Genomic DNA, 18,695 nt, shown 5'->3' on the forward strand with positions numbered 1-18,695 from the left:
GAGTTGCCAAACGTCAGCCTCGAAACCTTAATGACTTGGAGAAGTCCTGCAAAGAGGAGTGGGACAAAATCCCTCCTGAGATGTGTGCAAACCTGGTGGCCAGCTACAAGAAACGTCTGACCTCTGTGATTGCCAACAAGGGTTTTGCCACCAAGTACTAAGTCATGTTTTGCAGAGGGGTCAAATACTTATTTCCCTCATTTAAAATGCAAAACAGTTTATAACATTTTTGACATGCGTTTTTCTGGATTTTTTTGTTATTATTCTGTCTCCCACTGTTCAAATAAACCTACCATTGAAATTATAGACTGATCATTTCTTTGGCAGTGGGCAAACGTACAAACTCAGCAGGGGATCAAATACTTTTTTCCCTCACTGTATGTAATTTGCTTGGTTATTGTTATCTATGCGCTTTTGAAAATTGTGTTTTAGCAGAATAAAAGTAAGCTACTGGAGACAACTCTCATCTGGATATACCTGCCGAATGGGGCTTAAAATTGATTTTATTTTGATTGTTCAGGTTCACCATCGGCAATAGTTTAAGTAGTTTTGCTTTAAACCATCAGTGTATATGGTCATTTTTAGATATAAAGGGTAAAGTTGATAATTTCATAACGAGGACAGCAATCACTTTTGCGAGGCGCACTGCGTGAAGAACATGTCACTGTAAAAACCTTGTCAAAACCATTCGATTTTGAGATGGGGGTGAAATCCAAAGTATTGCTATATATTCATTGGCTATGTCATAGCTAATTTATAAATGATAAATATTGATACACTTCTAGTTCAAACACTTAATCTGCTAAAATGACAAGTTAATTAGTGGGTGGTGGTGATTTCAGAAGTGGGGGATCAAAAAACGGGCTCCATTGCTAATCTGCTAATCTGATAGTGGTAGTGGGGTGGTAGATGCCTAGTCTCGCTTATGGCTCAGCTCAGGTGCCTGCATAGTACACCATAGACATAGATCCTTTACACACACAAATCAGCTCAGACAGATCCAGCTCAGTGGCCCAGCTCATAAGTTCCATCAGCAGATTTTAATTTAGAATGGAAAATGAATGTGTTTATACAACAAATGTTAGTCAATCGCATCGAACTGAATCGCATTGATTCGTCCTCCAATCAAACCGACTCAAACTGAATCGTTTCAAACTGAAATGTATCATTCCTGTATGGGAAAGATGCACATCCCTACTATTTGCATGTGGTGCCGTGCAGGCCCGCACTGGCTGGGGTTCCTGGGAATGAAATTCCTGGCATAGCTTTGGGCTAGTCTAGCATGCAGGAACCAGGGCCCTCTCTCCACCACACCCACCTGCCTGGTACGAGCAGCTCCAGCCTGGATTCATTCTGCTCTTTTCCCCTTTCCCTAAACCCTTACCCCCTTCTCACATGATTCGCACAGACCTGACAGGACCTGGACAGGTGAAAGCAATATGGCGGAAGTGTCACTAGGAGGGCTATTGGAGAGCTAGGTGGAGCCATCACCATATTGCAGATAAGGACATCTGTCTGGTCCCTTCAGTTTTGCTAAGACTCTTGAGGAAAGGGCTATGTGCAGGTGTTGGGGACCGGAATTGAGCTGGGAGATTGAGGGAGAAGCACCTCGGTACACCGGCTTGGTTGTCATCGGCAACCTCTGGGCCTAGAGTGACACAGGATCATGTCAAGCGGTCATGTGGAGCTTGGGCTCACAAGGCCACCTTGCACATCTGGAGTCAATTAACTTGAGCTTGAATCATCAACAACAAACTTGATTCACATGATCAGCAGCTTACTCTGGATTTGAGACTCCCAGACTCCCCTCAAGAATGACACTCAGTCCACTCATAACCTGAGGTTGGAGAGTGACCTTGGATTTGCAACCAAGTGTTCAATTATACTCAACTTGACGTTATCTATCAGAGGACCACACTGCTCTACTACACGTCTGGATGTGAGGACACGGAAAGGCTGGAAGAACATTTCAACTCAAAACGTGTTGTTTATTTTAAAGTCCACCTTAAGCATTGTTTCTGTGGGGGAGCATTGAGTTGCCCCCCAATTTTCAGTTGGAATAATGAGCCTTCTTCTAACTTTTCTGGGAGCTTCCCATAAACCTACCCTCCATATATGATATTGTTGTGTGTGTCCAGATTTTTATTTGCAACTCATTTATTCTGATTATTATAATGGGTTTTAAGACTTGTTTGCACTTCCTAGTTTATTTCTAATTTACCTTCACAAGGAGGCAGAGCAAAGGAAGAAGAATGATAAAACGCTGTAAAGAATTGCAGCATGCAATGTATTCCAGCATACAGGTCCTCTACAAGCTGAGCTTTCTACTAAATCTCAGTTTTTCCCGTCGACAATCATGATGTCTTTTACATTATCTCAGGACCTCATGTTAGACCTTGATCGTTCCCCACTCAAAACACACTTCTGAAAGCACCTACGTATATGCCCACGACAGATGAATACCTCTGTGTGTTCCGACGCAAGTTGAGATAGGTAGGTAGGTAGGTAGGTAGGTGTGTGTCGTGGCGGTGTTGCTGTTTTTAAGAGGAGGAGGATGATGATTATTTTTTTAATGAGCATTGCCTTGTTTCTATAACAGCATATTGGATGACTCATTCATATTCAATTCACCCAGCTCAATTAAACGTCGATAGTTTTAGGCTACTACATGATACTGTACCCATCATGAGGTTTCTACAACCTAGCCTGGGAATTAAAGTTTACTACGTAGGTGCACGGGTCGAGAGAATTTAGTAATCAAGGTGAGACAGTGACACATTCAATACCGCCTTGCACACTCTTGCCTGCATCTAGCTGATCTAGGGGGTAATCATTAGTCCAACAGTTACAAATGAGTATCTATTGTACAAATTCAGGTATGTTTTATCCCGGTTCTGTTTGCTTCCGTTTTAAGAAAAGTTTTTCAACAGAATCGGCGGGATGAATACACCCCTGATCACACGCAGACACAGTTCACTTTCATAGCAGCCACATAAAAACAGCATGCTCAATTTGCTCGTTGTATATATAATTCCTTCTCACAACTATCTACTCGCTCTCCTATCACCTTTTCCCGTTGCTTTTGGACTTCAGTGCACAACACATCAGCTATCTGTGACCAGGCGAAAAAACCTTTCCAAGCCAAACCTTCGTATCATGACCGCTAGCCACTAGACACACAGCCTACATCATTGTCTAGTCATAGTCAACATAGCTATTAGAACTAACGCGTTAGTAAACCCGCTACAATCATGCAGTACAGTGTACAGTCAGAAAGCAGTTTAGCAGTTACACCGGCAAGCCCCGGTGGCAATACATTAATAAAACCAAAAGCTTATCTTGACTTGGAAGAGTTCCAGTGTTGGATAGCCAGTTAGCTAACATAGCATCCATCTCTGTTTGAGCTGGGTGTTTGAGTAGGCTAAACTAGCTAGCTGCATTTGCTAGCTAAGTGAAGGTTTTTAAAAAAAATACAACCATATATATGTATATATACAGTGCCTTCAGAAAGTATTCAGATCCCTTGACTTTTTCCACATTTTGTGATGTTACAGCCTTATTCTAAAATGGATGAAATAAAAAAAAATCCTCGGCAATCTACACCCAATACCACATAATGACAAAGCGAAAACAGATTTTTATTTACATAAGTATTCAGACCCTTTGCTATGAGACTCGAAATTGAGCTCAGGTGCACCCTGTTTCTATTGATCATCCTTGAGATGTTTCTACAACTTGATTGGAGCACCTGTGGTAAAGTCAATTGATTGGACATGATTTGGAAAGGCACACACCTGTCCATATAAGGTCCCACAGTTGACAGGGCATGTCAGAGCAAAAACCAAGCCATGAGGTCGAAGGAATTGTCCGTAGAGCGCCAAGACAGGATTGTGTCGAGGCACAGATCTGGGGAATGGTACCAAAAAATGTCTGCAGCATTGAAGGTCCCCAAGAACACAGTGGCCTCCATCATTCTTAAATGGAAGAAGCTTGGAACCACCAAGACACTTCCTAGAGCTGGCTGCCCGGCCAATCTGAGCAATCGGGGGAGAAGGGCCTTTGTCAGGGAGGTGACCATGAACCCGATGGTCACTCTGACAGAGCTCCAGAGTTCCTCTGTGGAGATGGGATAACCTTCCAGAAGGACAACCATCTCTGCAGCACTCCAACAGTCAGGCATTTATGGTAGAGTGGCCAGACGGAAGCCACTCCTCAGTAAAAGGCACATGACAGCCCGCTTGGAGTTTGCCAAAAGGCACCTAAAGACTCTCAGACCATGAGAAACAAGATTCTCTGGTCTGATGAACCCAAGATTGGACTGTTTGGCCTGAATGCCAAGTGTCACGTCTGGAGGAAACCTGGCACCATCCCTACGGTGAAGCATGGTGTTGGCAGAATCATGCTGTGGGGATGTTTTCAGTGGCAGGGACTGGGAGACTAATCAGGATCGAGGCAAAGATGAACGGCGCGAAGTACAGAGAGATCAATGATGAAAACCTGCTCCAGAGCTCTCAGGACCTCCGACTGAGGCGAAGTCTCTGAATGTCCTTGAGTGGCCCTGCCAGAGCCTGAACTTAAACCCGATCGAACATCTCTGGAGAGACCTGAAAATAGCTGTGCAGCAATGCTCCCCATCCAACCTGACAGAGCTTGAGAGGATCTGCAGAGAAGAATGGGAGAAACTCCCCAAATACAGGTGTGCCAAGCGTGTAGAGTCATACCCAAGAACACTTGAGGCTGTAATCGCTGCCAAAGGTGCTTCAACAAAGTACTGAGTAAAGGGTCTGAATACTTATGTCAATGTAATATTTAAGTTTGTTTGATATTTTAGATATAAAAACGATTTAATCAATTTTAGGATAAGGCTGTAATGTAACAAAATGTGGAAAAAGTCAAGGGGTCTGAATACTCTCACTCTCGGTTCTCCTTTATTTTGGAAGAAATGAATTTAACTGTTCAACTATTGTCTTTCTCTTTGAGTCAACTACTCACCACATTTTATGCACTGCAGTGCTAGCTAGCTGTAGCTTATGCTTTCAGTACTAGATTCATTCTCTGAACCTTTCATTGGGTGGACATGTCAGTTCATGCTGCAAGAGCTCTGATAGGTTGGAGGATGTCCTCAGGAAGTTGTCATAATTACTGTGTAAGTCTATGGAAGGGGGTGAGAACCATGAGCCTCCTAGGTTTTGTATTGAAGTCAATGTACCCAGAGGAGGACAGAAGCTAGCTGTCCTCTGGCTACTCCATTGTGCTACCCTACAGAGTGCTGCTGAGGCTACTGTAGACCTTCCTTACAAAACAGTGTGTTTTAATCAATTATTTGGTGACGTGAATATATTTAGTATAGTTTTATCTAAAAAATGATAACTTTTTTAATGTTTAATTATTTTTATGAAGTTCACTGAGGAGGATGGTCCTCCCCTTCCTCCTCAGAGGAGCCTCCACTGGTGTGTGTCGAATGGAATGGAATGGAGGCATTGGAGAACCCTGACCTTCTGGGTACTGTAGTTCTATAGAAACCCTCTCAGTGCTTTTTGTTCCTTTTAGAAACTAATTGCATGGCTGCAGCCTTGTGCGTCACCACTTCACATTCAGGCTTTATAGACCCAGTACAACAACCTCAGGATTTCTATAGGAGATGTCCACTGGGCATTTTTTTTTGCCTTGTGATGGGAGAAGATTGCACTTCAGCTGCAGTACGTTTTTTGCCGCGTTCCGATTCTCTGCCCTTCTAACTGAAGTTTGCTCACTGTTTTAGGTCTGTTAGGATCACCACTTTTTTATTTTAAGAATGTGAAATGTCCGATTTTTTTTTTTTCATCACATTCCCAATGGGTCAGAAGTTTACATACACTCAATTAGTATTTGGTAGCATTGCCTTTAAATTGTTTAACTTGGGTCAAACGTTTCGGGTAGCCTTCCACAAGCTTCCCACAATAAGTTGGGTGAATTTTGGCCCATTCCTCCTGACAGAGCTGGTGTAACTGAGTCAGGTTTTTTAGGCCACCTTGCTCGCACACGCTTTTTCAGTTCTGCCCACACATTTTCTATAGGATTGAGGTCAGGGCTTTGTGATGGCCACTCCAATACCTTGATTTTCTTGTCCTTAAGCCATTTTGCCACAACTTTGGAAGTATGCTTGGGGTCATTGTCCATTTGGAAGACCCATTTGCGACCAAGTTTTAACTTCCTGACTGATTTCTTGAAATGTTGCTTCAATATATGCACATAACTTTCCTTCCTCATGATGCCATCTATTTTATGAAGTGCACCAGTCCCTCCTGCAGCAAAGCGCCCCCACAGCATGATGCTGCCACCCCCGTGCTTCACGGTTGGGATGGTGTTCTTCGGGTTGCAAGTTACCCCCTTTTTCCTCCAAACACGATGGTCATTATGGCCAAACAGTTCTATTTTTGTTTCATTAGACCAGAGGACATTTCTCCAAAAAGTATGATCTTTGTCTCCATGTGCAGTTGCAAACCGTAGTCTGGCTTTTTTATGGCGGTTTTGGAGCAGTGGCTTCTTCCTTGCTGAGCGGCATTTCAGGTTATGTCGATATAGGACTCGGTTTACTGTGGATATAGATACTTTTGTACCTGTTTCCTCCAGCATCTTCACAAGGTCCTTTGCTGTTGTTCTGGGATTGATTTGCACTTTCGCACCAAAGTACGTTCATCTCTAGGAGACAGAACGCGTCTCCTTCCTGAGCGGTATGACGGCTGCGTGGTCCCATGGTGTTTATACTTGCGTACTATTGTTTGTACAGAAGAAGTGGTACCTTCAGGCGTTTGGAAATTGCTCCCAAGGATAAACCAGACTTGTGGAGGTCTACAATATTTTTTCTGAGGTCTTGGCTGATTTCTTTTGATTTTCCCATGATGTCAAGCAAAGAGGCACTGAGTTTGAAGGTAGGCCTTGACATACATCCACAGGTACACCTCCAATTGACTCAAATGATGTAAATTAGCCTATCAGAAGCTTCTAAAGCCATGACATTTTCTGGAATTTTCCAAGCTAAAGGCAAAGTCAACTTAGTGTATGTAAACTTCTGACCCACTGGAATTGTGATACAGTTAATTATAAGTGAAATAATATGTCTGTAAACAAATGTCCTTACCGACTTGCCAAAACTATAGTTTGTTAACAAGAAATTTGTGAAGTGGTTGAAAAATAAGTTTTAATGACTCCAACCTAAGTGTATGTAAACTTCCGACTTCAACTGTACATACATACGCTGAACGTACAGTACCAGTCAAAAGTTTGGACACACCTACTCATTCAAAGGTTTTTCTTTATTTGTACTATTTTCTACATTGTAGAATAATAGTGAAGACATCAAAACTATGAAATAACACATATGGAATCATGTAGTAACCAAAAAAGTGTCAAATTCTTCAAATAGCCACCCTTTGCCTTGATGACAGCTTTGCACACTCTTGGCATTCTGTCAACCAGCTTCACCTGAAATGCTTTTCCAACAGTCTTGAAGGAGTTCCCACATATGCTTAGCACTTGTTGGCTGCTTTTCCTTCACTCTGCCATCCGACTCATCCCAAACCATCTCAATTGAGTTGAGGTCGGTGGATTGTGGAGGCTAGGTCATCTGATGCAGCACTCCATCACTCTTCTTCTTGGTAAAATAACTATTACACAGCTTGGAGGTGTGTTGGGGCATTGTCCTGTTGAAAAACAAATGATAGTCCCACTAAGGCAAAACCATATGGGATGGCATATCGCTGCAGAATGCTGTGGTAGCCATGCAGGTTAAGTGTGCCTTGAATTCTAAATAAATCACAGACAGTGTCACCAGCAAAGCACCCCCACACCATAACACCTCCTCCTCCATGCTTTATGGTGGGAAATACACATGAGGAGATAATCCGTTCACCCACACCACGTCTCACAAAGATACGGCAGTTGGAACCAATCATGGGATGCCACCTTTCCAACAAGTCAGTTCGTAAAATTTCTGCCCTGCTAGAGCTGCCCCGGTCAACTGTAAGTGCTGTTATTGTGAGCAACAACAGCTGAGCCGCGAAGTGGTAGGTTACACAAGCTCACAGAACGGGACCGCCAGGTGCTGAAGCGCGTGGCTCGTAAAAATCGTCTGTCCTCGGTTGCAACACTCACTACCGAGTTCCAAACTGCCTCTGGAAGCAACTTCAGCACAATAACTGTTCGTCAGGAGCTTCATGAAATGGGTTTCTATGGCCGAGCAGCCGCACAAAAGCCTAAGATCACCATGCGCAATGCCAAGCTTCGGCTGGAGTGGTGTAAAGCTCGCCGCCATTGGAATCTGGAGCAGTGGAAACACGTTCTCTGGAGTGATGAATCACGCTTCACCATCTGGCAGTCCGACGGACGAATCTAGGTTTGGCGGATGCCAGGAGAACGCTACCTGCCTGAAATGCATAGTTCCAACTGTAAAGTTTGGTGGGGGAGGAATAATGGTTTGAGGCTGTTTTCCATGGTTTGCGCTACAGCATACGATGACATTCTAGACGATTCTGTGCTTCCAACTCTGTGGCAACAGTTTGGGGAAGGCCCTTTCCTGTTTCAGCGTGACATTGCCCTCGTGCACAAAGCGAGGTCCATACAGAAATGGTTTGTTGGGATCGGTGTGGAAGAATTTGAATGGCCTACACAGAGACCTGACCTCAAACCCATCGAACACCTTTGGGGTTAATTGGAACGCCGACTGCGAGCCAGGCCTAATCGCCCAACATCAGTTCCCTACCTCACTAATGCTCTTGTGGCTGAATGGAAGCAAGTCCCCGCAGCAATGTTCCAACATCTAGTGGAAAGCTTTCCCAGAAGAGTGGAGGCTGATATTGCAGCAAAGGGGGGACCAACTCCATATTTATGCCCATGATTTTAGAATGAGATGTTTGACAAGCAGGTGTCCACATACTTTTGGTCATGTGGTGTATGTATACTGAACAATGTAGTGTATATACATGTACATTTCCTCCACTGAAGCTTATTGGCACCCAGATATTTGTATTCCTCTACAATCTCTATGTTCTGACCTCTGATAGATGTTGCAGAAGTAGGTGTTGAACGCTTCCTGAAGTCTATGCACATCTCTTTGGTCTTGTTGGTATTGAGGACCAAGTGTGATTCGTCACACCACTCCCAGGTGGAGAGCCTTTGTTGGTGGTGCGTATGTCCGACACGTGGGGACCTACTCTCTCTGCCTCTGAAGTGCTGCCAAGTTGGGTAGAGACCATGTCCTCTCTAAGAGGAGGAGGCGAGTAGAGACGCTCAGAGCTTGCTTAGTCATGCTCTGATGGGATGCCTCGGCTGGTGAGGCGAAGTGAGGAGACCGGAGTGTCTGCTGTGCTCTCTTCATGCTTTCGTCACTGGGCTCGGTCAGTTGCCAGTGACACAGCTTTAGAGGCAGGAGTCCCATTCCACGAGCTGCAACCGCAAACGTATGCTTATTCCAACCTAAACTAGTGTAGTCTATAATTCTGTACCTTTTCCCTAATGTATTTGACACATTACCAACCATAAAGTTAAGATGGATGTATTGTCTTTACCAACTTGATGGATGATGGTTAGGAGATGCAGCACCAAAAGGTAGGCCACGAGTAACACACAATTCGTTTTGGATAATGAGTACTTAAATAGCAATTTCCTGCTTGAAATATATTAATTGACTTGGAAAATAGCTTTCATCAATAATCAAGTAGCCTATGTCTGGTGTTTGATTAAAAGCCAACCATGGGCTGTGTTGAAGGAGTTTAGGTCTACGTTATGATGGGCATGTTCTGCAAGAACGTGGTCCTCTGTAGCTCAGCTGGTAGAGCACGGCGCTTGTAACGCCAAGGTAGTGGGTTCGATCCCCGGGACCACCCATACACAAAAATGTATGCACGCATGACTGTAAGTCGCTTTGGATAAAAGCGTCTGCTAAATGGCATATTATTATAAGAACAGGTGTTTCTATACAGTGACTTGTGACTGTCATGATTGAGTGCACTTGACTGGAATGCAGATAGACCTATCCAGATTAAGAATGTATTTGAGTAGGCTAGGTACTGGTGAACACAGCACTCTGAATTTGCATTTAATCAGGTAGGCCTAATAATTAACTTGTCGGCTGTATTGCAATTTGCAAATGCACATCTAGAGTGCGTCTCTAAAGGGGAGCCACACTACAAGCCTATTTGTCTTTTTTGTTCTTTCCATTATATTCCACCGCATCCTAGCCAACCAAAAGTATCTCTGAAAGTGTGAAGTCTAGCCTACTTTCAGTAAAAAGTAGACTATTGTATTCTGTCTGTGTTTAAGTGGCTCACATGAGAAATCCAACCTTTTTTCAACAGTACATTTGTTTTTACATAGTCCTCTTTTAAAATAACCTATCTCAGTCCTCTTTAAAGTGAACTCTGGGGTAAAAAAAAAAAGCGAAATAACTGCCTTTGAATGAGGACTCAACTCTTTTGCCAGTTCACTTCACCTATTTTGTGGTCCGAGTCCTCTTTGCATTCACATAATGCTATGTTTAGAAAGGATTCAAGAGCTTTTTCCGACATTCCCTCAATGCACTCTGGGTTTTTACAAAGTGCAGGACAAGCCATTCCATCAGAATGTGTTATCGGATAGCTAGGTATCCCTACTTTGTGTAAAAAGTACCCAATTGTCATACTTGAGTGAAAGTAAAGATACCTTAATAGAAAATGACTCAAGTGAAAGTCACCCAGTAAAATACTACTTGAGTAAAAGTCTAAAAGTATTTGGTTTTAAATATACTTGAGCATCAAAAGTAAATGTTATTGCTAAAATATACTTAAGTATTAAAAGTATAAATCATTTCAAATTCCTTTTAATAAGCAAACCAGACGGCACCATTAACAGATAGCCAGGAGCACACTCCAACAGTCAGACATCATTTACAAACAAAGCATGTGTGTTTAGTGAGTCCGCCAGATCAGAGGCACCAAATATGTTGTCTTCTCACACTACTCAAACCCCACAATCGTATAAACAGCTATCTTAGCCTATAGATCACATATTGCAAACAAATAATCTGAACTAAGTACTCCACACATATTTTGGAATGTCTGTGCATCCTTGACAATCGCTAAACAGTATCCAAAAACAGCACTTATTTTTTCTGCGAACCTGCAGATCATCTTCGGTAACACTTTACTTGACACCCAGTGTCGTAACACGTTATGACATGGTCATAATCATGTAATAATATGTCAAAACAGCAGACATAACTTGTCATGACCCATATTTACACCTGTTGCGACGTTCATTGCGTTATTGTTTTGGCTGGTTATGACACCTACATAAGAATGTCAAAACCTACATTTATTCAAATGAGTTTTTTCCCTGCCAATAAGTTTATTTTCGTTTTGGAAGTGTGTTTCTTAAATCCTTTGTTGTAATGAATTCTTTAGTCATGTTTTTTTCCATCATATTTTAAATCACTTTTATGACACTGTCATGAAGCATTACGACCATCCTGTGTCACTTTACTTGGACTAAGAAAATACACTTTATGACACTGTCAAGCAGCATTATGACCATCATAATCATATAAACCAGATAGGCCTATCACATACACACCCTTATGTCAGTCATCAGTCAAAAATAGTAGGGCTGTCCCCGACAAAAAAAGATATAGGTCGACCAACTATTTTCTGTTCTTTCGACCAATCGATTGGTCAAACATTTTAAACGTGTTTTTCCATATATGTGTTTCCATATGTGTTTCAATCAAATCAACTATATGCACTGAGCATGTCTGATGCTGTAAGCGAACTGTTTGATGAAATAATGAAGACACTCAAATGACTACAGGGAGTCCAACCGCAATTGATTTGACTGTGCCGCCTGGCTCAGACTTGCTGCGCTGTGTTAAAAAAAAAAAAAAGGCAGCGAGTGACTGTGCACCCGTTGTCTCGCTCTCCTCCCTGCTGCAGCGACCACCAGAACATCAGTGTGTGTAGCGATGTCCGTGTTACTGAAGCTGCAACCTAATTACAGCCATTTCTGACTGGAAAATTATGTTACCGAAATCCCTAATTTGTTTATGAAAAACATTCTCTGTTCCCTCAACCCTTGCTCTCTTTATGTGAAACATGTGCTTCGCATGCCCGTGACCAATAGGGCCTGTCCTATAGCGTATCATAATCACATCAATAACTTGCTTATAACAAACTCTGAACTCCGTAACACGTGTGACAGCAAAATGGATGCACAAGACGTGACAAATAAACTGGAAACAGGTGAATGTTTGCTGGTTGCTCAGGAGGTAAAGGGGAAGTCAGATGTGTGGAATACATTTGACTAGTTGTGGAAAATACTGGAGATCAAGAAAAAGAAGGCAAGGAACAAGCGCTGCATGCAAATTAGGCCTATGTGTGCCAAACAGGTGCTGTTAGATTATAATATAGTTTTTCTGACCGTTTGGAACAATCTAAACAACGCTAAATAAATTATAAGGGTACAAGCGAGTTTGTAATGTTTTTTGTAAAGCCTTTATTACAGCAAAGACTAAACAGCGCACTCATTGGTGAATGCAATTTCCGAAGTGGAACGGTTTAGGCCTATTAATTGTTTACGCTAATTCAATGGTCGCTTTGTTATTTTATTTAAAAACTAAAATGCTCGATTGCATTTCACATCATGAATGACTCGTATGATGTGTGATGACATGAACAAATGATTGATTGAGACAGTAGCCTATATAAGTATTGAAATATAGGCGTAAGTAAGTTACGGTATTAAGACTAAACGGTATGCGCTTTAGGCCTACAGCTCAATGGTTGTTATACAAGACTGATATACTAAGCCTACTAATGATAATGACATTACTTATTATTATAATGATTATCATAATAATAGTAATAATAACAATACGAAGGAGATCAAGGAAAAAGGAGGGTTTTATAAATATAATTTTTCAGACCATTTGGAACAGTGTAAACAACACTAAATAAATGGTAAATAATACCAGAGGCTGGTCTAATGAAAACAAAGTGTAAAGCCTTTATTACAGCATAGCAAAGATTAAATACAAATATTGTGAAATTGTTGCATGAGGCTTGGTGCTCACGGAATCAGTAGGCTATCAACCGAACACTCAAACAGGCAACAGAACCAGGATCTGTCTTATTTCTGTAGATGGGTGATTCTGCAACTACGGCCACTTCTATGTCCTCTGGGTACATTTTTTTGAATTTAATTTCAATGTTTGTATTCTTTACATGTTAAGTTCACACTACAATCACCCCAGACTTTTTTAACTCTTCTCTATCAAGTATTTTAGCTACTTTGCAGATGCATTTATACCTCAATTCCACTGTTTTGCCCTTGTCCCTGACCAGACTTTTGAACTTCTATGTTTTTCTATGAGAACATGAATAATTACACATTTATATAATGTTATCTACTAGAGAAAGAGTCAATTAAATAAAATCTATATCAATATTTATTGTGAGCATGCCCTTTGTTTTTTACACAAAATATACCTGTCCTTTGGTAGTGGTGTCATTTCCACCACTGAGGACAAATTCCTCATTAATAAAGTTTTTTCAAGAGAATGTTAACTTAGTTAGCATGGAAACGTATTGTGACACTGAAGCACATGGCTGCAGCAGACAGTTGTTCCAGATGTGATGTCTAGAAGTTGAAGAAAAATCTAGGTAAATATTGCTTGTATAGAGAATATTTTTGTCAGTCATTTCCAAACAGGCTATAAATTCTTTAATTTGTGGTAGAATTTTGTAAAAATGTGTATATTGTATGTATTTGGTGTAAACTATATGCTAGTTGTAATACTAGCCAAAGCATGCTAAATAGCCTGTAATTTTTCTCCAAAAAATGTAGAAGAAATTAGTCATTTCCATCACAAACTTAACTGTGGTGGAAATGACAGAATGTGGTGGAAATTACAAAAATCCATTGTTTTTTTATTTTAGGCTTATTTAATCATGTTTTTAATTAATTTAATCTAGAAAATGCTCGACGGTGTGCACAAGTTGAAAACTTAAGTAGTATTTTTCTTGGTTTTTAGAAGATGCCACATAAAACAGCACAGAGGTCACAGACATAGAAACAAAACAAAAAAAATATCCTATATGATACCAGGAACATCTGCAAAAAGACAGGGAGAGATACTGGAAGAAAAAAGAGAAGGGAGAAGTTAAATCTATCTCTAAGCTTACAAAGCGAGAACAAAGAAGCAAGAGAAGGCAATGGAAATGCAACCAACGGAATAGAAGACCTACCTATCAGGCAACACACCACCTCAGTCACCAGATGATTTGCAGCCAGAGGGCAACATACCTGCCCCTAACTTACCTGCCGCTGATGCACGCCCTGATACCCCTTCCCCATCGTCTGCAAGAGGAATGACAAGTCGAATACTTAATGGAAGGAAAAAGGTTGGAAGAGGTCGCTCAAAAACATACAGAGATCTTTGCATGACAAATGTCAAACTTGATCATGCTTTCCGGAAAGCTGATGAAGAAAATGGAGAGACAAGATTCCCCAAAGACAAAGACAAAACAGCAAATTAAGGGAACTCCGAAGAACTTGAGAAGGATTTTATTGTTTCAAAATGCCATCATTTCAGAGTTAAAGCAAAAGTATCAAAACATGCGCAGTGCCAAGGACAAAAAAGTGGCTTCAAAAATGCTCAGAGGCAACATCTGAGAAAGTATGGCCTGGTCAAAGAGAATTTTCAACAAAAGTAATGAGGGCAAAAGAAAACAGGCCAACAAGTCTTCATTACTCCATGAAAAAGCAGTGTAACAGAATTAGCACAGCCACAGAAGAGAAAATCTATGAACGTGATGACAACAGTAGAGCAACAACAGGGAAAAAGGACACACTAACGAGGAACAAGAAAAAAAGTGCTTCTTGAATTGGACAATTCAGAACTTTTATCAGAAGTTTAAGAGGGAATATTCTGAGATTCAAATTTCCTACTATGAATTCTGCAAAATATGTCAATTTTGGGTTGTCAAGCAACCGTCTTGGATAGGGACACATGCCTCTGCAAAACCCACGCCAACCACCAGTTCATGGCGCACAAACTACAGTATCGCAAAGTGATCAGCTGCAACAACATTGAGAACCTTTATTGAGTCTTTGTGCTGTGAGAACCCGAAGAAAGAGTCCATGTACACAGTGCTCCCTTTGCCAAGCAAAAGAGCTTAAACATCTGACTTTGATGCTGGTGAGCAGACATGGTGGTTTGAGTGGGAAAACAAAGCTGAAGAGGGAGAGAAGGAAAAACAAAGCGGTAAACATGGAGAAGTTCACTGTACATTTGACAGTAAAAGAGAAGGTATGTGGCACACTGCAGATTCTACCGGAGGACTTCTCCAAAGGATTGAAAGAGAAGTTGGGGAAACACTTATACAACATTCAACACCAACACTCCAAACTGAGAGAATTAAAAGAGAATCTGCAGAAAGAGGATATCATCGTGCATATTGACTTTGCAGAGAACTACCTGTGTAAATATACCAGTGAAATTCAGGCAGTTCACGTTGGTGATTCTCACAAGCAGGTGACCCTCCACACCTGTTTTGGATATACCACAAATGATAGTTTCACTTTGCTCACTGAGCTATTTGATCCCCTGCTGATTTGTACGTTTGCCCACTGACAAAGACATGATCAGTCTATAATTTGAATGGTAGGTTTATTTGAACAGTGAGAGACAGAATAACAAAAGAAAATCCAGAAAAAACGCATGTCAAAAATGTTATAAATTGATTTGCATTTTAATGAGGGAAATAAGTATTTGACCCCTCTCCAAAACATGACTTAGTACTTGGTGGAAAAACCCTTGTTGGCAATCACAGAGGTCAGACGTTTCTTGTAGTTGGCCACCAGGTTTGCACACATCTCAGGAGGGATTTTGTCCCACTCCTCTTTGCAGATCTTCTCCAAGTCATTAAGGTTTCGAGGCTGACGTTTGGCAACTCGAACCATCAGCTCCCTCCACAGATTTTCTATGGGATTAAGGTCTGGAGACTGGCTAGTCTCATCTGACCACAACACTTTCACCCAGTTCTCCTTTGAATCATTCAGATTTTCATTGGCAAACTTCAGACGGGCCTGTATATGTGCTTTCTTGAGCAGGGGGACCTTGTGGGCGCTGCAGGATTTCAGTCCTTCACGGCGTAGTGTGTTGCCAATTGTTTTCTTGGTGACTATGGTCCCAGCTGCCTTGAGATCATTGACAAGATCCTCCCATGTAGTTCTGGGCTGATTCCTCACCGTTCTCATGATCATTGCATGGAGCCCCAGGCCGAGGGAGATTGACAGTTATTTTGTGTTTCTTCCATTTGCGAATAATCGCACCAACTGTTGTCACCTTCTCACCAAGCTGCTTGCCGATGGTCTTGTAGCCCATTCCAGCCTTGTGTAGGTCTACAATCTTGTCCCTGACATCCTTGGAGAGCTCTTTGGTCTTGGCCATGGTGGAGAGTTTGGAATCTGATTGATTGATTGCTTCTGTGGACAGGTGTCGTTTATAAAGGTAACAAGCTGAGATTAGGAGCACTCCCTTTAAGCGTGTACTCCTAATCTCAGCTCGTTACCTGTATAAAAGACACCTGGGGCCAGAAATCTTTGTGATTGAGAGGGGGTCAAATGCTTATTAAAATGCAAATCAATTTATAACATTTTTGACATGGGTTTTTCAGGATTTTTTTGTTGTTATTCTGTCTCTCACTGTTCAAATAAACCTACAATTAAAATTATAGACTGATCATTTCTTTGTCAGTGGGCAAACGTACAAAATCAGCAGGGGATCAAATATTTTTTTCCCTCACTGTATGTGGACGACCCCTCTGCTATCTGGGCCAATCTCAAATTCAATCTGGAGTTCCAGAGTGTGTTCAGAGTGCCCTCTGGGCATTCATAAATTCAGTTCATTGTCAGATTGTCCGTTCTTAAATTTAGAGCGTTTCCCTTTTGAGGGGTCTGAGTTCCTTTTGGAGGGTTCACACTGCACAAATAATTAAGTGTGAAAACACCCAAACTATACTAAACCAGAACATGTCTCTCCAGTTGCACCCCAAGGTTTTGAACAGTTGTATATATTTTTTAACATAGACGTCAGTTCAACGTCTAGTTTTGATTTTACATTTGAGTTGTCAACTAACGTGAAATCAACAAACATTTTAACTGTGTCATTGGATTTAGGTTCAAAGTTGGGTGAAAAAAATACAAAACGTCTCTAAATTCCTTTACGTTGATGACTTTTTGCAAATCCAATCAGTTTTCCACGTTGATTCCATTACATGGAAACAACATTGATTCAACCAAGTTGGGCCCAGCAGGAACCTATACTGAACTAGTAGCCTAGCCACATCTCTCTTAGTTTCCATGTAAAGGTGCTGAGCCATATGCACCCCAAGCTTTTTAACAGTTGATAAAAAAAAAAGATAATCAACACAACCTATACTGAACTAATACATGTTTACCACATATTCTACTGATCCAACCTTTTTTAACAGTCAAATTTTTTTATCAACTCATACTGAACTAATACACATCTCTGTCCCTGTGCAGGTGCTGAGCCAGGTGCACCCCAAGCTGTCGTCCCAGGAGGAGGCGCTGCAGTACATCGAGGAGCTGATCCTCCTTCTGCTTAGCATGCTCTGCCAGGCACAGCCACGCAGCGTGCAGGACGTGGAGGTGAGGATCGGTGTCAATAACGCAACAGTGTCTGGACCTAAAACCTTGTCGACTCCCATTTTTACAGAGTATAAACAGCGGGGGTTTTACACACTTCCAAAACAATAACAGGAGCTTTGGACAAAAAGGTCCAATACATAGAGAAAAGGGGGAATGTGTGCTCAGTGTTTTGTCACACCAGATACTGACTGGTTTTCTGATCTACGCCCCAACGTTTTGTTTAAGGCATCTTTGACCAACAGATGCACATCTGTATTCCCAGGCATGTGAAATCTATAGATTAGGGCCTAATTCATTTATTTAAATTAGCTGATTTCCTTATAAGAACTGTAACTCAGTAGAATCTTTGATATTGTTGCATGTTGCGTTTTATGTTTTTGTTCAGTGTACATCCATTGATGGACTTATAAATTAATGATTTGTACCCATTCATTCTTGAAGAATATAACTTATAAATGCCTCATGAGCTTAGTTCAACTGTCATACCCTATCAGAACCCAAAATATAAGCTTGTTTTACTCCAACATTTGTAAACAAACTATAATTTTGATATCATGGATGGCCAGTCCTTGCATCCATAGCTCTGTCTATGAATTTGAGAATGGTTACATTTCTCCAGCCCCATCCCAAAGCAGGGGCGGGGAGTCCGCTTTGTCATGGTTTCTACTGCGGATTGCCTCTTTTAATTTCCCACAGTCACAGCATATCACAGCATTCAGCTACATTTTATTCTGTAGCAGACACACTTTTTATTGACAGCTGGTGAAGTCAGGCTGGCAGTAAAAGAGGTTGTTGATTTATGTGCCCACCCAAAAAGGGGAAATGATCAGTGTTTTATGATCAGATCTTTTAAGCTCAGATCATGTTCTTTAGACGGTTTGTGTTGCACTGAGATTTAGTGACCGGTAGAAAAGTTCAGCTATTTGCAGACATGTATTTTGACAGTAATTTCAACAGAACTCACAACAGTCTCATATATATTTTGCATATGATTAACTTTTTAGTTCCTGTTT

General features: G+C 41.4%; 1 protein-coding gene across 2 annotated transcripts in view; it reads left to right on the forward strand.

Annotated features, from left to right (window-relative positions):
- The window catches only part of sos1 (son of sevenless homolog 1), a 71,230-nt gene that overhangs the window by 6,033 nt on the left and 46,502 nt on the right, over window positions 1-18,695 (forward strand). For both annotated transcript variants that reach the window (XM_084156754.1, XM_084156753.1), the window contains exon 2: window positions 17,557-17,682. In XM_084156754.1, coding sequence (XP_084012880.1) covers window positions 17,557-17,682 — 126 coding nt within the window. The remainder of the gene's footprint in view (window positions 1-17,556; window positions 17,683-18,695) is intronic.

This window comes from Coregonus lavaretus (genome assembly GCF_964263955.1).
Source record: "Coregonus lavaretus genome assembly, chromosome: 40".
Taxonomy (NCBI): domain Eukaryota; kingdom Metazoa; phylum Chordata; class Actinopteri; order Salmoniformes; family Salmonidae; genus Coregonus; species Coregonus lavaretus.